A 25,371-nucleotide genomic window follows, 5' to 3' on the forward strand; every position below is an offset into this window, starting at 1 on the left:
GAAAGCCCGGAGGACAGTTTTCTATACAAACACTTATTTAATATCATAAAATTAACATTTAAATAAAACCTCGGCTGTGTGTTTCAATACCTTTGCCTAAAATAAAACTTTAATTAAAAAAAAAACCTGTCAAAAGTTACCGCCAAAAATTTTTATTGCAAAAATACAATTTAATTTTTTTTTTAATATAAAAGTTGTAAAATTAAATTTATATTTATTGAAATGTCGTTTATAAAACAGTTTATGTGTTTATTAATTAGTTAGAACGTAACAACGAGAGTTTTTGTTACAAAAAGTGTTGAAATTGATGTTGCGAAATGACAGTTGGGATTTATATTGCAAAGATGGAAGTGAAATATGGCGTCTCGTTTTTAATGGTTTTTGCTTTCTTCACAAGGCATGCGTTATCTCAGGAGTACTTTAGAATGGTAAGTGCACCAATTAAATGCATCTTCATTTCAAATTTTCACTGTTTTCTACATTTTCTATGCAAATTTTATGCACACGAAGTTTTTTTGTTGCGTAAAATTCGCTCGAGTTAAATGCATTGTGATAGTTTGTGTTTAGAATCTTACATTGACGTAAGATTGTTAAGAATTGCAAAAGATACATTATGTTATGTTGCTATTGTTTTAAATATAACGATCTTTATGACGTCACGTGAGGAAAGATTCCCTCCCGTGTTTATCTACACAGTGTAACATATTTGTGTACATATATGTAAATGTAACGTCACGCCTTTTATCCCCGAAAGGGTAGGCAGAAGTGCACATTACGGCACGTAATGCCACTGTACAACTTACACCCACTTTTCACTAGGTATTTGTGTTATAAGTCCCACGTAGTAGGGGGTGATCCTATTGCCACAAACCGGGCACAAATTCCAGACTTCGTGCTGCTACTGATTAATACTGAAAAATGCCCAGCAGTATTTCGCCCGACCCGGGATTCAAACCTGAGACCACCCGGCCAACGAGGCAGTTTAACTTATTTCTGTCAAAGTCAAAATGATTTATTTCAAATAGACCAGGATGGCACCTTTGAACGTCAAAGCAAATGTAATACTTATTAAAAATGTTTGTCTGTCGGTTAGTCTTCCAGAGAAGCTATTTGCTCGTTTCAAATCAGGATGATAGAAATTTTAAGTGTGGGAGAGCCATGCTTCGGCACGAATGGACTAGCACGAGTGATTTTGGGGGTTAGGAATTTAAGGGTTGATGGGGAATCAGGGATTGGGAAGGGGGAATTGGGCCTCCGGTAACCTCACTCACACAACGCAAGCGTTGTTTCACGTTGGGTTTCTGTGAGGCCGTGGTATCACTCCAGTCGAGCCGGCCCATTCGTGCCGAAGCATGGCTCTCCCACACTTAATATTTCAATCATCCTTATTGAGACGATTGTACTTGCATCTATTGCTAGACTATTGTACTTGCAGCCAACGTGCTAATTAGATTAATTTTAATTACTTTTGCATAGGTATAGAGAAAAACTATCTGACATCACACGCGATAATGACATCGCGTGAAATGTTATTGAATAAAGCAATCTTTAAAACGTTTAGTTCATTGCCTGCACGGTGGGTGCGGTGGCTGGGCAACTGGCTGCCGCGCAACGGGTAGCGGGTTTGATTCCCGCACGGAGCAACTCTTTGCGTGATCCACAAATTGTTGTTTCGGGTCTGGGTGTCATGTGTATGTGAACTTGTATGTTTGTAAACGCACCCACGACACAGGAGAAAATCCTAGTGTGAGGCAACGTTATTAAAATATATATTCATCATCTTTGCCTCGTTGGTCGAGAGGTCGCAAGTGCGGCTGCCGGGCAAGGCGTCTCGGGTTCGATCTCCGGGTCGGGCAAAGAATTGGTAGGCTTTTTCGAAAGTTTCTCAGTAGTAGCACGGAGTCTGGAATAGGCTACTTTCCTACTAGTCAAATTCAATACTTTTTCGAAACGTCAAAAACGATATTTTCTATGAACTTTGTATGAAATAGTGCATTATGACGTCATAAGTTTTTGACGTCAAATAGCAGACTTATTTCTAGAAATTTAGCTAGAAAAAATCGAAAATTAAATAGTTCATCAAATTTATGAATGAGAGTGTGATTATTTTTTAATATTTTATTGTATTGAAAAGTTGTAATAATTTATTTTTGACCGAGGATAGTACCCAATTGTGTCCAGTATATGGCAATAGGCTCACCCCCTATTACATGAGACTTACTTACAGTATAAATTGTGAAATGTGGGAAACATTATACAGTGGTATTAGGTGACGTAATGTGCCTACTCCTTCGGTGATAAAAAGGCGTGACGATTATAGTCATCAAATAGTTGATAAATGATAAATGATAAATTATATTTATTTCTGTAAATAGGTCATAAAATAACACTTTTACACGTCAATATTTCAAATAGCTAGATGAGGCCGGCATTTCCTATCTGACTACTCTGAGAAGAAATGCCGAAACAAACTCAGAGGTCATAGTCTCTTTTAAAGTCCAGACAATGAAATAGAGGATAATGTGAGAGAACCGTGCAAGTTGGTTCTGTAGTGCAAGTTGGTAGCAATTAGTACTCGCGATATTACATTACTAGCTACCGTGCGCCTAGAATTGCGGACTACCTAGCGGGTTTACCGGGGCTCCGGCTCGAAAAGCAGGAGAAGGAATGGGGTGGTTTTTAGTCAGTAAGAGTCACTCCCTCTCGCCTCGCCCAAGGCGGGAGCCCCGGTAAACCCGCTTGGTAGTCCGCAGCTCCAGACCAGGCATCAGCCCTACTGGGCCCCATCTGTGGTGGTCTGATGGCTCTTTGAGGCGCGCGTGCCGCACGCACGGGTCTGGTTCTAGTCGGGCGGCGAGCTACCCTTGCTCGCTGTCCGCAGACCCGCACTTTTCACGGGTATACGGGAATCAAACCCCACACAAAAACTAACAAACCTAATCTACATAACACCACAAATGTAACCCAAAACCGCGAACCAGAACGGCAAACACCATTTAAGATGATTTTCGACATTCATCAAAAAAAAACCAAATTGGCTCAAAATGACTCTTTGTGCTTATGGTGACCAATTCCAACCATCTTGGTCATGCATCGTAGTTCTTGAAGGTTTTAACACAAAAAAAATGTCACACAGGTAATGGTGTGTGCGTGTGTTTGTGTGTATGTGTGTGTGTGATCCCGTGCGTGACGTTTAGTTAGACAATGCAACGAAACTGGGTCATTGTTTATAAAGTCTTTTTTTGAGGTAGGTAGGTGTGTTGAGATTCAGGTGTAGATGGGAGTAGCTTGTGACAATAATGGGTTATATTGGGTTATTTTTCATCCCCTAAAAGGAGGGATCTTTTCTATACTTTCTTCCTTCCTTCCTTCTTTCTTTGAGTGTGGGAGAGCCATACTTCGGTACGAATGGGTCGGCTCAAACGGAGTGATACCACGGCCTCACAAAAAACCGACGTGAAACAATGCTTGCGTTGTGTGAGTGAGGTTACCGGAGGCTCAATTACCACCCTTCCCAATCTTCTCAATCTCCAATTCCCCAACAACCCTTAAATTCCTAACCCCCAAAAGGCCAGCAACGCACTTGTAACACCTCTGGTGTTTCGAGTGTCCATGGGCGGCGGCGATTGCTTACCATCAGATGATCCGTCTGCTTTAATTGAAACGAGCCATGATTATAACCAACATCATTCTTTAACGATTACAATATAGTTCATAAAAACACATTTTCTTAATATGTATTATTTATGACGCCTGTCACTTTTATACACGCAACCAATAAAGATGTGTAAAGTTGTAAAACATTGCTATCTATATAATTTATTAACTACTCCCGCGCGGTTTCACCAGCCTTGCTCCCCGCCTTCTTCGTAAATACCTAAATAAATAAACAATTAATTCAAAAAAGCATATAAAGAGAAATTACCTTTTTAGTGATCATTCTACATTAAATATTGCTATCCATAACACAAAAATAATCATTCAATTCGGACCAATAGTTTCGGAGATTAGCGCGTTCAATTAAACAAACAAACTGTTCAGCTTTATAAAGCATGGAGATCACTCATATGACTTAAATGAAATTACTAGTGATACTATTCCACAGAAGTATAATACAACTAAATATTTAAACGAAATCCGAAAATAAAAAGAATATCATACAAAATAAATAATCAAGTATTAAATTCAATTTGAACAGCTCCATGTTCCTTAACCACAGAAGAGCTGTAATGTTGTAGGTTGTCTAGGAATGTTATGGACATGTGGCAAGGCTGTTATAATGCCGTATTTGTAAAGAGTGTTGGAGAGTAGTTATGGTCAAATACTCAAATGTCACTCAATTTTAAGACGCTCTCAAATATAGTTCTGTCCCTACAAATTGTTTGTAAATGACAGAGATAGCACGAGATTTAAGTACAACTTAAATTTGAGTAGCATTTCAGTCACAATGCATGAAAAGCGGGTATCTTAAACCACAGAATAGGTAATCAAAAATTCACTCTCTTCAAAATATATTTAAAATAAACGTAAAAAGATATTGACAGTGACGTCGCCAAGTTTCCACTTTCATTGATCCATTGTTTCCGAGGTTGTAACAGACAGACGGATGTACCGGACAATGGACACTTTCGCTCGTAAAGTGCTAGGTTCTTAATTAAATTGGGAAGTAATTAGGTTGTGGTAGTCTTGTAGTTGTACGTTTTTATAGGTAGCAGGTTCTATTATCCGGTTTTGCAGTCAAAAATATGAATTTTGATAAATATTAGAACTTAAGATGGGATTTATTCATTTATTTAATAGGTACATCTACAATATTAATACATTTTTCAATTATTTGACTAATACAATTCTTATATGTACATATATCTTTTATAGATGGACACAACATTCTTTGCATGTAAATTTAAACATAAAAAAGCAGGATAGAATTAAAAAAAAGGTTAGGTTAATTAGTTAGGAAAATTACAATGGAGACAAAAATTCATATTGACAAATATGAGACAAAAATCAAGTCAAATAAATGGGATATTTACCATGTTTATTTATGTCTATAAGTTTCCGATATTTCGGCACTGTTGCAAGCGCCATGATCACGGATGAACTGGAGTATATGCGGGTGGATGTTTAAGAGCAGACGAATCGGTCTACCCTCTTTCTAGTTCGTTTTTTGCTGACACCGCTACCGTAAACTCATAGACATAGATAAACATGGTAAATATCCCGTCTCAACTTCTAATATTACATAGTGTTAGTGACCATGTCAGTTAAAATAGTTATATTTTGAAAAATGTTACGTAAATTTTGATATTGGGCTTTTATTCCCCGAAACTCTTTGAATTTTGAAAAATGTAATGATGAACGAATTGCCGTAATATGCACCTTTGCCTACCCCTTCGGAGATAAAAATCGTAACGTTGCATTTGCAGAGATTGTGGCTGGCTTGCCCAATAAAAAAATGTAACCTTGTTGGAATAAACCATGAAGCAAATACAAAGATGAGATATCATAATTGGATTTCCCTTTAACATAATGCGTGACACTTTACGGGGAGCGCGAGACGTTACAAACCACGCCTCTCTCTATTTTCCATCAAGCGGTTCCAGACAGAATTTAAGCGGTTTTGGGAGATTGTGGCGGGCTGGCCCCATTTAAATAAAATTGAATTGCACAACTTGATTCCTCCCAGTCCTTTCCATCATCGAACCACAAGACAATCGGCGAGGCGTCACCGTTTCATGGTGGATATCCCACGCACGAAGCGCTTCGCTTCAAGCTTCCTTGTGCGAACTCCTAGGGAGTGGAACTCCTTGCCGAAGTCTGTGTTTCCTGATGGGCATAACCTGGGTATCTTCAAAGCCCGAGTGAATAGGTTGCTTATGGGCAGACGTGCTCCATTGTAGGCCGCATCATCACTTACCATCAGGCGAGATAGCGGCCAAACGTCGGCCCATTTAACATAAAAAAAATAAATAAAAGGCGTTCCATAGTCCAGCAGTGGACTGTCACGGGCTGTTAACGACTGATGATACTTTATCCTCGGAAAATCCACAATGATTTAGATCTGTAACAAAACTTAAAGTAATTTAGTACAAAAGTTAATGATAGTAATATTATTTCTTATGTCAGTGAATCGGCGGAAATTGCAGAATGCTTGCCATTAGACGAATCAGAAGCGTTACATGGAGTGTCGTGATGTGCGGGTGACCTTCAGGACTGTAAAGGCTATTGTTTTCAGCAAACCTTTTATGTGTAATGTGTGTGTAACCTTGTTGCCATACCTATTATTGGAAGCAAGTATAACAGCTCACACATAAAAATAGAACCCACTTAGTTTCAAGTCATTCTGTCTCCTGCATTAAATTCACCGAGGGTAGTGGAAACTATAATTTTCTTTTCCTCTAATAATATCTTTTAAATGTGAGAGAGCCATGCTTCGGCACGAATGGGCCGGCCCGACCGGAGTGATACCACGGCCTCACAGAAAACCGACTTGAAACAACGCTTGCGTTGTGTTTCGTTGTGTGAGTGTGGTTACCGGAGGCCCAATTACCCCCCTTTCTAATCTTTCCAATCCTCGATTTCCCAACAATCCTTAAATTCCTAACCCCCAAAAAGCCGGCAACACACTTGTAACGTCTCTGGTGTTTCAAGTGTCCATGGGTGGCGGCGATTGCTTACCATCCAGATGATACGTCAGCTCGGTTACAGGCGTGTTTCATAAAAAAATCTTCTGATTTATTTCGTTGCGGCCTCCAAGACAGTCATTAATTTTCTTGAGACACGCCCGACTTCAGTGTTCCGGTGTTTTCATGTTTGTATCTACTGTAGATCCTGGTGCACAGAAGTTGCAGCAGTGGAAAAGGTAGCGGCGAGCTTATCCCATAAAAAAATTAACCTTGTTAGAATAAACCATGAAGCAAATACAAAGAGGAGATGTCATAACTGGATTTCCTTCTAATATAATGCGTGACACTTTAAAACAAACCACGCCCTTTTCTATTTTCTAACTAGCGATTCCAGACGGAAATTAAATGTAACACCTCATGATATAGGGGATGATCTTAAAAACTGTATAATCAAAATCATACACCCGTTTTAGGGAGGAAAATCATCCAATTACTTCTCCCGCCTTGGGCGAGGCGTGAGCCAGTGTCAGACTCTAACTGACTAAACGCCACTCCGTTCCTACACATGGTTATCGAGCCACAGTCCCGGTAACCAGCTGATTGGTTGATTCATTGGAGCTGGCCAATGGGATCATCAAACCAGGTCTCGTTTCGATTTCGTTACACGTAAATTAAACTCGTATTAAGCCAACTGTTAAGTATGATATCTTTACTTGAAGAATAAAAACTTAAAACCTTTTGTTTCAGGGAGTGAACACTAACTCAGCAGAGGCATCGCAGTTCCTCCGCGAGTATGACAGAGAGGCTTCTGGGATGTGCTACAGGTAATGATAGACTGATATCTACCCATGAGCATCAGCTCGCAGACAAGCAGGGGGTAGGCTTTCAGTAATCAGCAGTGATGGGAATAGGTAGTGCTTATTAGCCTAATTTCGAAGAACAGAGAAAGAAAAGTAGACTACAAAGACTACGTTATTATAGTTTTAGGAATAACAAATCATTTAGAAAATGTTTCCCAACAAGAAAATGTTCAGAAAAGTTGATAGTTGTAACGACTGTTTTATATTATGTTATTTCTAGTCGCAAACTTTAGGTTTACAACACAAACTTATAATAACTTATATTAAAAACATATTTTTTCAATGTCTGGGAAAAAATATAGTACTAAGGAAGTCTCCGTTTTCTTTCTTTTTTCTATTCTTCAAAGTTTAGACTAATAAGCACTCCTTATTATTATCACTGGTAATCAGGCTCACACTGTGAACACATTGCAAGTATTGTTTCGAATCGGTTATCTATGAGGCTTGACTCTCCCTCAATATTTATACCATTTTTAAGTAGTCAAACTCATTTTTTATTTGCAAAAAAAGATAATTTTTAGTTTTGGCCAAACATAGGTACATACATACATAACCTGTCTCCCATGGGGGTAAGCAGAGACAATGGAACGCCAATTGCTACGATTCTTACCTCTTTCGCTTCATCAACAGTCATCAGTCTTTTCATGCATGCTCGTCGGTTAAAGGTACTTTTAATTTGGCCCTTTTTTAATATATCGCCAATCTGATCGCTATACAACGTGTAACAAAAAGGGGTATACATATCAAGTGCACGGTTTCTAGACAACATAACAAACGATACGGGAAGGGTTTTTTAAACTCATGTTTTCATGGTACCAAGTTATGAATTTTTTAAATCGCGCCGCCGCGGGTATCATAATTAGGTAGACAGGCACTGGGCGATCAGATTGACAGAAAAAATGTTTCGTAATATTAGCGAGTGACCCCTGTAGTATAGTGACACGTTTGTATGATTTATCAAGTATTTGGTACAATTTTTCTTTATATGTAAACATATTTTAAGCTGAAACTTTGTGTAGAGATTCTATTCAACATGTATTCATCAGGGCTTCTTGATGTATATGGGTATTTTGTTACACGCTGTATATTTTGGCCAAACCTATTACTATTTTTTTCAAAATCTGCTTTCAGAGTGACAATGTCCCAATGGAAATTCGTGACCAACATCACGGAGTACAATCGGCGACGGATGCTGGAGGAACTGGCTCTCAGCTCCAAGTTTGAGAAGCTTTCCTGGAGGAAGGCAGCTGCCTTCGACTCCTCGAGGCTGTCAGACCCTGAGGGCAGACGGCAGCTGATGAAGATCGTGCTGTCCAGCAGAGCTGCGTTGCCTGATGATAAGTTTTCTGAGGTAAAATGAATTTATATTAAAAAACTAAAGGCGATATTTTTTTATAATAATTATAAGCCAAATTATAGGCCAAACGAGCAGACGGATCACCTGATGGTAAGCAATCGCCATCGCCGATGGACACCCGAAACACCAGTGGTACTACAAGTGCGTTGCCAGCCTTTTAAGGGTTAGGAATTTAGGGGTTACTGTGAAATCGGGACTATTGGGAAGATTGGAAAGGAGGCAATTGGGCCTCCGATAACCTCACTCACACAACTAAACTCAGCGCAAGCGTTGTTACACGCCGGTTTTCTGTGAGACGGTGGCATCACTTCGGTCGAGCCGGTCCATTCGTGCATGACTCCTCGAAGTATGGCACTTAAACTTTTGCATGTAGCTTGAAGATCGTAGTTAAAAGTCCCTATCAAATAAGTAGTCCCTTACTCAGCTCTTACGAAAGCCGCGGGTAGAGTAGCGATGGTGGCCACTATATTCTACCCTGCCTTCACCACAGCCAGATCATAACAAACCACCTAATTTTCTTTCAGCTCCAACAACTAATATCAGAAATGAAAGAGGTCTACAACTCAGCGAAGATCTGTCCCTATGGCCAGAAACCTTACGACCCTCATATACCACGGATCCCGTACAGCCATGAGTATCAGGACCAGGGCTTCCAATTGGCCAACGAACCATACCAGCACTACCAATCCTATACCGAAAGTTCAGAAACGAATTACTGTGATATGCAGTTAGATCCAGAAATATCCAGGATTTTGGCCCATTCGAGGATTGAGAGTGAACTGCTGTATGTGTGGAAGAGTTTCAGGGATCAGACTGGACCGAAATTGAGGAACAGGTTCATGAGATATGTCCAGTTGGCTAATCAGGCTGCTGTTGCTACTGGTAAGTGGATCGAAGGTCTTGAGATTATCAAGGAGTATGATGAGGTTTTTTTATGGAATAGATGGCAAACGAGCAAACGAGTCACCTGATGGTAAGCAATCAGCGCCGCCCATGGACACCCGCAACACCAGAGGAGACACAGATGCGTTGCCGGCCTTTTAAAAAAGAGTATGCTATTTTCTTGAAGGTTTGAAGGTCGTATCGGTTCGGAAATACCGCCGACGACAGCACATTCCACAGTTTTTCCACAGTTGTTTTTGAACAGAAAGTTTCGCGAGAAGCGCAGAATTACTGTGACGATTTTTAGTCAGTTGTGTTATGAGTCACATTTTTGTAATTAGAGGAGTCATATCATATCTCACTCCAGTCCTCCCCCAATGACAAATTTTCGAAAAACCGAAAAAGCGCAGTAAGACTTCGCCCGACCCGAGAATCGAACTCGAGACCCATTGCCCGGCAGTCGCACTTGCAACCACTCGGCTAACGAAGCAGTCAAAATTTAAGTTACTTTCGTTATCATTTGTCTTTTACTGGGGTCACACTAATGGAATATGCCATTTGATTATGGCGATAATTGATGTTTGTACGAACATTTAAAGATCACAACCGTTCATTTGTTCTCAAAATCAATGGCATATTCCATTAGTGTGGCCCCAGCTTAAGTGTGATCTTCAAACTATCCCAATTTTGTAGGATACAGGGATGCCGGAGATCAGATGCGAGCAGCCTATGAGGACCCTTCCTTCAGAGCCAGTGTGGAGGAGATGTACAATCAGATCCAACCACTGTACAAGCAGCTGTTCACGTACGTGAGGAGGAGGCTGGTGCAGAGGTACGGAGAGACCAGTGTCAGGTCTGATGGACCTATACCAGCTCATTTGTTGGGTAAGTCGTGATTCTATTTAGTGTTGAAAGGTGTGTAGGTTTTGCAGGTATCAAGGTCACGCCTTTTATCCCCGAAGGAGTAGGTAGATGCTTAATCTTGCTCCAAGATTAAGGCTATATGACTTTTTCTAAATTATAAGGATTTTTGGGCTTTTTCGGCTTATTTCTGCTGGATTCGGCTGGATTTCAAATTCAATAGGCTAATTGTTTTTTTATTTCCAGGTAACATGTGGGCACAGAATTGGAAGTCGATCATGGACCTGGTGATGCCGTTCCCTCAGTCTCCTAACGTGGACGTCACAGCAGAGATGTTGAGGCAGGGATTCACACCGCTCAGGTAAGGATGAACATCAGAATTTTTTTTATGGATAGGTGGCAAACGTGCAAAAAAGTCACCTGATGGTAAGCGATCAGCGCCGCCCATGGACACCAGAATAATCCTAAGATTTTTTATGGTATAAGCCGGTTAATGAGCTGACGGATCACCTGATGGTAAGCAGTTGCCGCCCAGGGACTCCCGAAATACCAGAGCTGTTACCAGTGCGTTGCCGGATAGTGGGGGTTAGGAATTTAAGGGTTGTTGGGGAACCCATACTCTTACCCATGAAGAGTAAAGTTGATTGAAAAAGAGTAACCTATGGAGTTTCTTGCTCGTTCTTCTACATAGGAATCTACACTTTGGAACGAGCAAATAGAGCAACTAGAGGACTGACCGACAGACAGACGTTATTAATATTATTATATTTACTTTGACGTTCAAAAGTGCTTTCCTGGTCTATTTGAAATAAATAATTTTGACTTTGACTTTAAAAGTTAAAGGTAAAAATAATTTGACTGCACGGTTGGCGCGGTGGCTGGGTAACCGGCTGTCGCACAACGTGTAGCGGGCTCAATTCCCGCACGGAGCAACTCTTTGTGTGATCCACAAATTGTTGTTTCGGGTTTGGGTGTCATGTGTATGTGAACTTGTATGTTTGTAAACGCACCCACGACACAGGAGAAAATCCTAGTATGGGGCAAAGTTTGTTTAAAAAAAATGCCAGGAAACCAGGGGCCTTAGTCAGAATGGTCGATCATTGATCAGTGCAAGAGGGACGGAGCTATACAACCTACATAGCTCCGTCCCTCTTGCACTGCCCAATGATCGACCATTTTGACACAATTGGGTAGTATCCTCGGTCAAAAATAAATTATTACAACTTTTCAATACAATAAAATATTAAAAAATAATCACACTCTCGTTCAATTTGATGAACTACTTAACTTTCGTTTTTTTTCTAGCTAAATTTCTAGAAATAAGTCTGCTATTTGACGTCAAAAACTTATGACGTCATAACGCACTATTTCATACAAAGTTCATAGAAAATATCGTTTTTGACGTTTCGAAAAAAGTATTGAATTTGACTAGTAGGAAAGTAGCCTATTGTAATAGCAGACTAAGTTGATGGATAAACCCCAGAAAATAAACTTTTGTCCAGAATGTTCCAAATGGCCGAAGAGTTCTACACGTCCATGGGTCTGAAGCCGGTGCCTCCGGAGTTCTGGCGCGGGTCCATGCTGGTCCGTCCTGCACAACGCAGTGTGCAGTGCACCGCTAGTGCATGGGACCTTTGCAACAGGATAGACTATAGGTATGTACTAATAGCCTGTTTTAATATGGAATTTCCTCATGGAAGCCCTTTTTCTGATTAAAAACTGCAGTGTCTGTTATATTCCTTTGAGTTTTCTCACAGAGAGTCCGACAGTCTCCTTAATTGTCTCAAATCAGGAAACACTTTCAAGATGTAATCATCTCAATTAAGGAGACTGTCGGTCTCCCAAATGATAATTCATTTCGCGCATAATACATATTTATAAGTATTTGCGAAATGACCAACAATTAAAACTCCCAGTGGTTTCGTCCATGTGAAATTTGCCATGTTTTTGTCATATAGAGGTTACCCTAGACGCTAAAATTTTGCCTTTCTCACATCAGCGGCTCGTCAGGAAAGCTCGTCAGTCCATTTTGGGAAATCATCCAATGACTTCTCCCGCCATGGGCGAGGCGGGAGGGAGTGTCAGAACAGTGCTTTTACTGACTAAAAACCACCCCGTTCCTACTCTTGCTTTTCGAGCCGGAGTCCCGGTAAACCCGCTTGGTAGTCCGCAGCTCTGGACTCTGAACTATGTATCTTCTTCATCAAAGGCTTTGTCACAATTCCCACATTTTGATGGTGGATAATCAACTTAAAGTACACGGTCGACGCAGTGGTTGGGTGACCAGCTATCGCACAACGTGCAGTGGGTGTATTCGAATCTGGGTGTCATGTGTATGTGGACTTTGTATGTTTTTAAACGCACCCACGACACAGGAGAAAAGCCTAGTATAGGGCTTTTTTGAAGTGTGAAAAATCATCTAATGACTTCTCCCGCCCTGGGCGAGGCGAGAGCGAGTGACTCAGACTTTTACTGACTAAAAACCACCCCGTTCCTACTCCTGCTTTCCGAGTTGGAACCCCGGTAAACCCGCTAGGTAGTCAGCAGCTCCAGATCAGGCATCAGCCCTATTGGGCCCCATCTGTGGTGGTCTGATGGCTCTTTTAGGCGCACGGAGAACGTGACGCACCGCACATCATCAACATCATCAGACAAGCCGCCACCTGCATCCACTGGCTCCCCGCCACTCTGACGATGTCGTCGGTCCACCTAGTGGGAGGTATGCCCACGCTGCGTCTTCCGGTCCGCGGTCGCCACTCACGCGCCGCACGCATGGCTCAATTTAAAATGAAAAAATATCAAAATCTCTTTCACCTCTCCCCCAGAATCAAGCAGTGCACCGAGGTGACGATGCAGGACCTGGTCTCCACACACCATGAGATGGCCCACATCCAGTACTACCTGCAGTACTCCGACCAGCCGCAACTCTTCAGGGATGGAGCCAATCCTGGTAAGTCTACCTCCATCTTTTTTTTATGGAACACGCCAGTAAACTAGCAGACGTATCACCTGGGGCCTTAGTCTGCTATTACAATTGTGTCAGAATGGTCGATCACTGAGCAGTGCGAGAGGGACGGAGCTATGTAGGTTGTATAGCAGACTAAGGCCCCTGATGGTAAGCAATCGCCGCCGCCCATGGACACTTGAAACACTAGAGGCGTTACAAGTGCGTTTCCGGCTTTTTGGGGGTTAGGAATTTAAGGGTTGTTGGGGAATCGGGGATTTGGAAGATTGGGAAGGAGTAATTGGGCCTCCGGTAACCTCACTCACACAAAGAAACACAACGCAAGCGTTGTTTCACGTCGGTTTACTGTGAGGCCGTGGTATCACTCCGGCGCATTCGTGCCGAAGCATGACTCTCCCACACTTAACCTTTTAATGGTTGAAATCATTAAATGATTCCTCCCCCCTCACTCAGACTTTTTTTTGAAGGGAGGAAATCATCCAATGACTTCTTCTCTCGCCTTGGGCGAGGCGAGATGGAGTGTCAGACTCTTACTGACTAAAAACTACCCCGTTCCTACTCCTGCTTTGAGCCTCGGTAACCTTTTACGTGTCTGCAGCTCTGGAAAAACTGACTCAGCTAAGCTATGTTTTTTATATGGAAAGATGCTTGCTATGGATGACTTCCCTACAATAGATACATCGCATACTCGAGCTGCGCATCTTCCTCGCACAGCTACATAGCTTAGATTTGAGTCGATAGATCGCAAAACAATCTAGGTATTGGTAATGAATTAGGTATCAGACCTAGTAATAGTAAGATGGTATCCACAAAAAAAAAGTAAAAAAAAAAAGTTATTATCTTCAAATAATTATAAAATAATACTACTAAAGTAAAATTAAGTCTAAATAAAATATAACACAAACAATAGAAATTCCAAAAAGAATCTCTCCGGCGGGGAATCGAACCCCGGTCTCCCGCGTGACAGGCGGGGATACTTACCACTATACTACCGAAGACTTGCTCAAAGTGACGAAATTAGCTACCTGTTGATACAACATGTAAAGTTAGTCTATAATATAAAAATAAGTCGGCTTTTCCTTCCTGACGCTATAACTCCAGAACGCATGAACCGATTTCCACGGTTTTGCATTCGTTAGAAAGGTCTCGGGCTCCGAGAGGTTTATAGCTAAGAAAATTCAGGAAAAAATCAAGTGAAAAGCAGGAAAACAGGGTAAATCATTGGTGGCGAAACGGAGTTCGCCGGGTTTGCTAGTATGTTCTATAAAAACATTTTAATAAATGTCAATATTAAGAATTAGTCATGTTTATAGAATATTTATTTAATTTTATGTATCTTTTGTTATGTAAATACAAGTGTTAGCTATTACGACGTAATATTTTCTATATTATGTTTAAAAGTATTGTACATAGAAGAGTTTAGTGTAATTATTAATGGGCTGCATCTTCTCTATGCCAGAAGAGATCTTTTGGTCAACAGTGGCCACTAATATAAGTATGTATATTTTATGGTATAAGCCGGAAGACGAGCAGCCGGATCACCTGATGGTAAGCAAACGCCGCCATCCATGGACACCCGAAATACCAGAGGCATTACAAGTGTATTGCTGGCCTTTTGGGAACTAGGAATACGGTTGTTGGGATATCGGGGATTGGAAAGATTGGAAAGGGGGGTAATTGAACCTCCAGTAACCTCACTCACATAACGCAAGCGTTGTTTCACGTCGGTTTGTCTGTGAGGCCGTGGTATCACTACGGTCGAACCGGCCCAGCAGTGCCGAACCATGGCTTTCTTTTACCAGTTATATTGTAAGTCCCATGTAATATAACTAAATGCCTGTATCTCTTATTCCAGCATTCCACGAAGCTGTAGCTAATGCCGCGACTTTGTCTGTGTACAATCTACCTCATCTGCAGAGAGTGGGGCTCTACCAGAATAAGTAAGTAGAAAATATAGGTACATATATAACTTAGGAACCGCAGGGCAGACTCTGGACATGTGTTCTACTTCACCCTAGGTGTCTTCAAGTCTTGAGTGAATAGGAATAGCAGGTGATCCGTCTGCTCATTTGCCGACCTAATTCCCCTTATTTTTGACTGCGTTGGCAGGGTGGCTGGGCAACTGGCTACCGTACAATGTGTAGCGGGTTCGATTCCTGCAACTTTGTGAACAACTTTTTCTGTGATCCAAAATTGTGTTTTCGGTTCTTCACCCTCCATTTTCAATATCACTACTATCTTCCACCAAAAAAATCCATTTTGCCATCAACTACTATTTTTACTTTGTTTAAACTAGGTAATAAGTACAAAATATCTTGTAAGATTACTACTCTATCGAATTGCATTTATTCTGTAGTGTAGTTATAAAAATATAGTTAAAACTTTCTGTGCCTAATGTTCCAGGAGCCACGATTCCTACGAGGTGGGCATGAACTTCCTGATGACGATGGCGCTGGAGAAGGTGGCTTACCTACCCTTCGCGTTCATGGTGGATCAGGTAATGGGATTATTTTAATTACTAGGTACTTCCGCGCGGTTACACCCACCCTGCTCGGCTCATATTGGTCGATGTTTTATAGCCTATAGCCTTCCTCGATAAATACACTATTCAACACAAAAAGATTTTTTCAAATCGGACCAGTAGTTCCGGAGATTAGCGCGTTCAAACAAACAAACAATCAACAAACTCTTCAGCTTTATAATATTAATAAGTATAGATTTTGGAGTAGTGAGTTTTGCGCACCGCTCGTCCGACATGCGGCAGACGTGACCAGTCCAATTCCACTTCAAACTAGCGGCTTTATAACCAACGTTGGTGATTTTAGTCGTGTAGCGTAGCGTTTGTGTTTCTTAGTCTATTCGACAGTCGAACTCAACGTCCACAGACGTCGCGGCAGGCCCAAAAGGAGATGGCGGGACGAACTCAACAGCTATGACAAGGATTGACCGCAAAAAGCTTTAAACAGAGAGGAGTGGAAGGAAGGTAGGGAGGCCTTTGCCCTGCAGTGGGACGATCATGGCTGAAATCTTAATCTAAATCTAATTTTTGAGTATTTGAGGTAAAGGGCCAAGTCCGCCACAACCTCCCATACCGCTGCAACTCCTGTGCACCAGGATCTACAGTAGATACAACCATGAAAAATCCAGCGCGTCCCACGGACATGAATGACTGTCTTGGATCCCGCAACGAAATGAATCAGAAGTTTTATTGTAACTTTCGTGAGACATACTAAATTAATTATTATGTTATCGGCTTACTGTATTTGTTTGACGAGGAACTCGACTAGTTTCAAGCCATGCTTGAGGCTCATATTCATGAGCAGCATTCCGCGACACACGACGCGGCGATTGTCGCGCTGCTACTGGCGACTCGAGTTTTGAGTGATTATTTTATTTTATTTTTATATTTTGTAGTATTTGAGGTAAAGGGGCAAGCCCGCCACAACCTCCCATACCGCTACAACTCCTGTGCACCAGGATCTACAGTAGATACAACCATGAAAACACCGGAACACTGAAGTCCAACGTCGCAGGGACATGAATGACTGTCTTGGATCCCGCAACGAAATAAATCAGAAGATATTATTAGAGGAGAAGAAAAAAACGATAGTTTCCACTTCCCTCGGTGAATTTAATGCAGGAGACAGAATGACTTAAGCCTAAAGGCACAAAAGAGACTGCACAACTGGAAGAAGCCGAGTCGCCAAGCACCACGGAATGTTAATTAAAACTAAGTGGATCCTATGTGTGATCTCCATATTTGCTTCCAATAATAAGTATGACAGAAACTAAACGAGGGGTATTTGGGGTAGATATTTAAAGTACAAATGGTTTTCCATACCATTTTTAGCAGTGATTTTTTTTTTTGAGGGGGAATAACATCCAATGACTTGTCTTCTCCCGCCTTGGGTGAGGTGAGAGGGAGTGTCAGACTCTTACTGACTAAAAACCACCCCGTTCCTACTCCTGCTATTCGAGCCGGAGCCCCGGTAAACCCGCTAGGCAGTCCGCGCTTGCTTTGGGAAAGTGTAGCAACGCTAGAAGACATAATGTACTGAAATATTCTGTTTGCAGTGGCGCTGGTCCATATTTGAAGATGGAGTTCAAAACATGAATACACGGTGGTGGCAGATGAAGCTTAGATATCAGGTAAGAAATATTCATCAACTGGGGCTGGTCAGCTCAAGACTGCATTCAAAAGTCAAAATTATTTATTTCAAATAGACCAGGAAGGCACTTTTGGACGTCAAAGCAAATATATTAATAACGTCTGTATGTCGCTCAGTCCTCTAGTTGCTCTATTTCGACACCAGCAATTTATACTGCGCTAACTCAAAAAGCGTACTTTACAGTAGAGGCGTTTAAAGGGAAAAACGTGATAACTTTTACATTAATCAAGATACTTTTTTGAAATTTGGTATGCTTAATATTTAATTTATTCATTGTAATATCTCATATTTATATTTCCTTAATTATTTCTATTTTTTGATTTAGCGCAAGTTAGCCGTATATAAACGTAATTCATCAAAAAAAAATTACATCTTATACACGTCTAACTTATGTTAGCGTAGTGTAGTACGGGACGTCGTAGTGCATGATCAATCATCTGATGCATATTTTAATATTTTTATAAAGAACATGTACTTACTTACAAAAAGAATAGTCAGCGTACCATTAATAAACTAATTAATACGTTAACACATAAGTATTTACTATGTAAAAGTCGCTAAGTCGTTCATTTTACAAACGAACAAGTATACACACGAACGCACTAAACTACGCTAACTATGAGTTAGTGCAGTGTTGCACAGATTTTGACCAAAGTAATCCCCGCGCACACTCCGCTAATAATAGTTGGCGTAATATAAATCGAGTGATTTCAAAAAGTACCTTTACTTAGCGTTTTATAAGATTTGTAACTTTCTTATTTTTGCATATTTCTTCTCAATTTTTTTATGACGTATGTAAACACACATTTTAAGCAACTTGGCATAAAAAAGGTTTTTTCCAAATTTCGAGTTAGCGTAGTATAAATTGCTGGTGTCGATTTGCTCGTTCCAAAGTGTAGATTCCTATGGAGAAGAACGAGAATCGCATACAGCGACTATCTGCGACCTTTGTCAGGTCAATATCAGGTCCTCACGAAGCCCAGTAGTGGTCCATAGTCCATTTCGTAGCTTTTTTTTTTTTTTTGTGACGGGGCGAAACCTTCAAAAGGCGCCTAGCTTTCTGGGGATAAAAGACTAGGGAGTATAGGATTTTTACCTCACTAAAACCACCCCAGTGGCCACCCTCAACACCTGTAAGGGGCACCGGGTCTTCTTAATAGACCGGCTCCGGAGCCGCCACGATGCAACGCCTATTACGGCACATCCCTAATGGCGCGTTTACATTAGGTCGGTTACCGAACGCGGCGGCCGCATTCGGTTTAACAGAAACCGAATTAATACGGCCAAACCGAATACGGCCAAACGAATACCTATTTATATTAGTTGGTGAATGGTGACCGAATACGGCCTGCAGCCGAATACGGTCTAACCGACTAATGTAAATGCGCCATAAGGAAACCTGTCTTCCATTAGCCTCACTGTGCAAGTTGCACGGCAGCACGTGACCACTGTACCATTTCGTACTTAATGTATTTTATTCATTGTTTATTTCAGGGTGTTATTCCACCGATTCCAAGACACGAGAGTGACTTTGATCCTGGCTCCAAGTACCATGTTATTTCCGATCAGGTGAGGTATTTCATTGTTATCTTCTACTCAAAAGCAGAGGCGAATTATATTTTATGTATAGCAATTATGTTTGTGAAATATGTATTAATAATTTTTATGGTATAAGCCGGTAAACGAGCAGACGGATTATCTGAAGGTAAGCAATCGCCATCGCCCATGAAAACTTGAAACACCAGGCGTTACAAGTGCGTTGCCTTTTGGGGGTTTGGAATTTGAAGGGGGGAATTGGGCCTCCGGTAACCTCACTCACACAACGAAACAGAACGCAAGCGTTATTTCATATCGGTTTTCTGCCATGCTTCGGCACTGCTGGGCCGGCTCGACCGGAGTGATACCACGGCTTCACAGAAAACCGACGTGAAACAACGCTTGCGTTGTGTGAGTGAGGTTACCGGAGGCCCAATTTCCCCCTTCCCAATCCCCGATTCCCCAGCAACCCTTAAATTCCTAACCCCCAAAAGACCGGCAACGCACTTGTAACACCTCTGGTGTTTCAAGTGTCCATGGGCGGCGGTGGTTGCTTACCATCAGGGGCCTTAGTCTGCTATTACAATTGTGTCAGAATGGTCGATCACTGATCAGTGCGAGAGGGACGGAGCTATACAACCTACATAGCTCCGTCCCTCTCGCACTGCTCAGTGATCGACCATTCTGACGGAATTGTAATAGCAGACTAAGGCCCCAGGTGATACGTCTGCTACATAAATATAACATTCTCTCCGTCTCCAGGAGTACATCAAGTACTTCCTGGCGACGATCCTGGAGTTCCAGGTGTTCGAGCAGCTGTGTGCGGTGTCAGGACATACAGGGCATCTGTACGAGTGTGATATCTATAGGAGCAGGGATGCTGGGCGGGTGCTCAGGTATAATATATATGTTACTGTGTGAGACATACATCTGTACGAGTGTGATATATACAGGAGCAGGGATGCTGGGCGGGTGCTCAGGTATAATATATATGTTACTGTGTGAGACATACATCTGTACGAGTGTGATATATACAGGAGCAGGGATGCTGGGCGGGTGCTCAGGTATAATATATATGTTACTGTGTGAGACATACATCTGTACGAGTGTGATATATACAGGAGCAGGGATGCTGGGCGGGTGCTCAGGTATAATATATATGTTACTGTGTGAGACATACATCTGTACGAGTGTGATATATACAGGAGCAGGGATGCTGGGCGGGTGCTCAGGTATAATATATATGTTACTGTGTGAGACATACATCTGTACGAGTGTGATATATACAGGAGCAGGGATGCTGGGCGGGTGCTCAGGTATAATATATATGTTACTGTGTGAGACATACATCTGTACGAGTGTGATATATACAGGAGCAGGGATGCTGGGCGGGTGCTCAGGTATAATATATATGTTACTGTGTGAGACATACATCTGTACGAGTGTGATATATACAGGAGCAGGGATGCTGGGCGGGTGCTCAGGTATAATATATATGTTACTGTGTGAGACATACATCTGTACGAGTGTGATATATACAGGAGCAGGGATGCTGGGCGGGTGCTCAGGTATAATATATATGTTACTGTGTGAGACATACATCTGTACGAGTGTGATATATACAGGAGCAGGGATGCTGGGCGGGTGCTCAGGTATAATATATATGTTACTGTGTGAGACATACATCTGTACGAGTGTGATATATACAGGAGCAGGGATGCTGGGCGGGTGCTCAGGTATAATATATATGTTACTGTGTGAGACATACATCTGTACGAGTGTGATATATACAGGAGCAGGGATGCTGGGCGGGTGCTCAGGTATAATATATATGTTACTGTGTGAGACATACATCTGTACGAGTGTGATATATACAGGAGCAGGGATGCTGGGCGGGTGCTCAGGTATAATATATATGTTACTGTGTGAGACATACATCTGTACGAGTGTGATATATACAGGAGCAGGGATGCTGGGCGGGTGCTCAGGTATAATATATATGTTACTGTGTGAGACATACATCTGTACGAGTGTGATATATACAGGAGCAGGGATGCTGGGCGGGTGCTCAGGTATAATATATATGTTACTGTGTGAGACATACATCTGTACGAGTGTGATATATACAGGAGCAGGGATGCTGGGCGGGTGCTCAGGTATAATATATATGTTACTGTGTGAGACATACATCTGTACGAGTGTGATATATACAGGAGCAGGGATGCTGGGCGGGTGCTCAGGTATAATATATATGTTACTGTGTGAGACATACATCTGTACGAGTGTGATATATACAGGAGCAGGGATGCTGGGCGGGTGCTCAGGTATAATATATATGTTACTGTGTGAGACATACATCTGTACGAGTGTGATATATACAGGAGCAGGGATGCTGGGCGGGTGCTCAGGTATAATATATATGTTACTGTGTGAGACATACATCTGTACGAGTGTGATATATACAGGAGCAGGGATGCTGGGCGGGTGCTCAGGTATAATATATATGTTACTGTGTGAGACATACATCTGTACGAGTGTGATATATACAGGAGCAGGGATGCTGGGCGGGTGCTCAGGTATAATATATATGTTACTGTGTGAGACATACATCTGTACGAGTGTGATATATACAGGAGCAGGGATGCTGGGCGGGTGCTCAGGTATAATATATATGTTACTGTGTGAGACATACATCTGTACGAGTGTGATATATACAGGAGCAGGGATGCTGGGCGGGTGCTCAGGTATAATATATATGTTACTGTGTGAGACATACATCTGTACGAGTGTGATATATACAGGAGCAGGGATGCTGGGCGGGTGCTCAGGTATAATATATATGTTACTGTGTGAGACATACATCTGTACGAGTGTGATATATACAGGAGCAGGGATGCTGGGCGGGTGCTCAGGTATAATATATATGTTACTGTGTGAGACATACATCTGTACGAGTGTGATATATACAGGAGCAGGGATGCTGGGCGGGTGCTCAGGTATAATATATATGTTACTGTGTGAGACATACATCTGTACGAGTGTGATATATACAGGAGCAGGGATGCTGGGCGGGTGCTCAGGTATAATATATATGTTACTGTGTGAGACATACATCTGTACGAGTGTGATATATACAGGAGCAGGGATGCTGGGCGGGTGCTCAGGTATAATATATATGTTACTGTGTGAGACATACATCTGTACGAGTGTGATATCTATAGGAGCAGGGATGCTGGGCGGGTGCTCAGGTAGTATTCATATAATTATCATATTCATAATACTAGCTGGCCCGGCAAACTTCGGACTGCCTCAAATATTTATTTCTCACCTTCAATCGAATGGATCACTTGATGGTAAGCAATCGCCGCCGCCCATGGACACTTAAAACACTAGAAGCGTTACAAGTGCGTTGCCGGCCTTTTGGGGATTGGGTTGCCCCAATCCCCAAAAGGCCTTCGTCCGTCGGTTCGTTCTTTAGTTAGTCAGTCAGTCAGTCAGACAGTCAGACAGTCAGACAGTCAGTCAGTCAGTCAGTCAATCAGTCAGTCAGTTAGATAGTTGTGTATTTTTGGTATATCGCGTCCGGTGTCGAATGCCCAAACTTTTCAAGTTCTTTCAATTGAGTTTTGAGGCCAATGGTCATATCGACATATTGATGGGAAAGTATAGAAACGATGCAAGGATTTCTAAATTGAAAAATGTAAAGAAAAAATTAATATCTCTAAAATTTAATAAGTGGGTACTTGGGTAATCATCAAAATGTAAGCACTTTTCACTTTTCATTGTAAATTACTGTACGATAGACGCGTTCATTCAAGTGGATACATAATTATCGAGGTACCTAAGCACTATTTTTTGTGTGTAAAGATTTGCATAAGATATTATACTGATTGACTGACTGGCAATGAAAAATATTATATACTTGTATGCAAAAATTAAGTGTTATTAAGTATGGGAGAGCCATGCTTCGGCACGAACAGGCCGGCTCGATCGGAGTGATATCACGGCCTCACAGAAAACCGACGTGAAACAACGCTTGCATTATGTTTCGTTGTGTGAGTGAGGTTACCGGAGGCCCATTTCCCTCTTCCCAATCCCTGATTTCCCAACCACCACTAAATTCCTAACCCCCCAAAAAGCCGACAACGTATTTGTAACGCCACTGGTGTCTCAAGTGTCTATCGGCGGCGGCGATTGCTTACCATCAGGTAATAAGTCTGCTCCTTTACCATCCATGAAATAAAATTTAAAAATATCCGGGTTCACTTTCAACAAGGGTGCAGCTTTTTTGAGGGGGGACAATCATCCAACCACTTCTCTCGCCTTGAACGAGAGAGTGTCAGACTCTTACTGACAAAAACCACCCCGTTCCTACTCCTATTATTCGAACCGGAGGCGATTGGCATTTTCAAACTTTAATATAATTAGATATTACTAGCAAACCCGGCGAACCTTGTTTCCCCACCAATGATTTTCTTAATTTTCTTTGCTATAAACCTCACGGAGCCCGAGACCTTTCCAACGAATGCAAAACCGTGGAAATCGGTTCGTGCGTTCTGGAGTTATAGCGTCAGGAAGGAAAACCCCACTTATTTTATATTACAGATAAGCCCAGATTTCCTCACGATGTTTTAGTAGGTAGGTACTAATATTAATTTTATTTTTTCAGTGAAATCATGCAAGTTGGTGCCTCAAAGCCGGCTGCAGAAGTCATCAAATCAATGACCAGGGGAAAGACCAACAAAATATCGCCTGAAGCACTCGTCAAGTAAGTTTAGTTCCAAATTCAATAGGGTAGATGACTACATTTTATTTTGAAAGACTTGTAGAATAGATTATTCTAAAATATCGAAAAAATACTTTCGAAGATATATTGCTTTGAAATATTGTGCGAAGTCGTTTCTAGGGACGTCTTATACGTAAAAATGACGTATTTGCTCCTACTCCTAAACTCCTACTTTGATTCGCTTCATCTTTTTTTTTTTGACGGGGGAAGTTATAGGATGATCCTATAACTTCTCCCGCCTTGGGTGAGGGCGACCAAATAAAAAACAACGTTTCGGGTCTGGGTGTCATGTGTATGTGAACTTGTATGCTTGTAAAAGCACCCACGATTCAGGAGACAATCCTAGTGTAGGACAATGTTTATTTTTTTAAACAAACAAAATACAGGAATTAGGCAACGCGAAACACGGGGCAGAAACAACAATAAACCCATTATATCAATATACATTTTCACCTTAAAATCCTTAAATAAACACCACTACCGGACTTAAGCTCTCCTAATACCAGTCACCATTTTTCAGGTACTTTCGTCCACTAGAGTTATGGCTGCGAGTCCAGAATCGCGACGAGCCCCTTATAGGCTGGAGTTCCAATTACCACGATGTCGCCCTATTCGCCCCCCAAAGGGGAGCAGCGTCTACCTTTAAAATGTCCTATTTAATCATCCTATTGAGCCTAATTTTACCGTTTTTGTAAATTGTTATAACATAAGAATAAAGTGTCTTTTTGTGCTTATACCAGCAAATTAAAGTAGCTGCAATTATTTAAATAAATCAAAAATTGTATTTGTAAAATGTGTTTCTATGTGCATATAACTCGAGAACGGCTGAACCGATTTTGATAATTCTTATTTTCACAAAAAAAAAACTGATTTTAAGAAAGAAAAAGCTAGAAAAATTACTAGGATGGGACGGGACGATACTTTGAAAAAAGTTAAAATAGATAGGATACTTTAATTTGCTGGTATTTGTGCTAATAAATAAAATAATATGTCTTTTATTTGTTCCTTTTTTTATTGTATGAGAAGACGGATCACCTGATGGTAAGCAATCGCCGCCGCCCATGGACTCCCGAAACACCAGAGTCGTTACAAGTGCGTTGCCGGCCTTTTAGGTTTAGGAATTTAAGGGTTGTTGGGAAGCGGGGGTAATTGAGCCTCCGGTAACCTCACTCACACAACGCAAGCGTTGTTTCACGTCAGTTTTCTATGAGGCCGTGGTATCACTCCGGTCGAACCGGCCCATTCGTGCCGAAGCATGGCTCTCCCATACTTAATCGGGTATACGACACCCGCGGTAAGAGTAGTGGTGGTGACAAATGTGTTCTACTC

The 25,371-nt window shown here is 41.6% G+C and overlaps 1 protein-coding gene and 1 non-coding gene across 2 annotated transcripts; one reads left to right on the top strand and one right to left on the bottom strand.

Annotated features, from left to right (window-relative positions):
- On the top strand, positions 1–24,976 carry LOC118280007 (angiotensin-converting enzyme). Its single transcript, XM_050702523.1, has 15 exons — positions 1–428; positions 7,374–7,450; positions 8,618–8,837; positions 9,368–9,725; positions 10,419–10,610; positions 10,833–10,947; positions 12,089–12,241; positions 13,412–13,536; positions 15,407–15,491; positions 15,955–16,048; positions 17,626–17,700; positions 19,215–19,289; positions 20,019–20,152; positions 23,926–24,024; positions 24,563–24,976. Exons 1-15 carry the CDS (start codon positions 318–320, stop codon positions 24,735–24,737), a joined length of 2,088 nt encoding a protein of 695 aa, XP_050558480.1. The 5' UTR covers positions 1–317; the 3' UTR covers positions 24,738–24,976.
- Trnad-guc (transfer RNA aspartic acid (anticodon GUC)) lies at positions 14,478–14,549 on the bottom strand. The gene has a single exon. It is a non-coding gene; the product is annotated as a tRNA-Asp (tRNA).
- Positions 24,977–25,371: the final 395 nt, after the last annotated feature.

This window comes from Spodoptera frugiperda, chromosome 22 (genome assembly GCF_023101765.2).
Source record: "Spodoptera frugiperda isolate SF20-4 chromosome 22, AGI-APGP_CSIRO_Sfru_2.0, whole genome shotgun sequence".
Lineage (NCBI taxonomy): Eukaryota > Metazoa > Arthropoda > Insecta > Lepidoptera > Noctuidae > Spodoptera > Spodoptera frugiperda.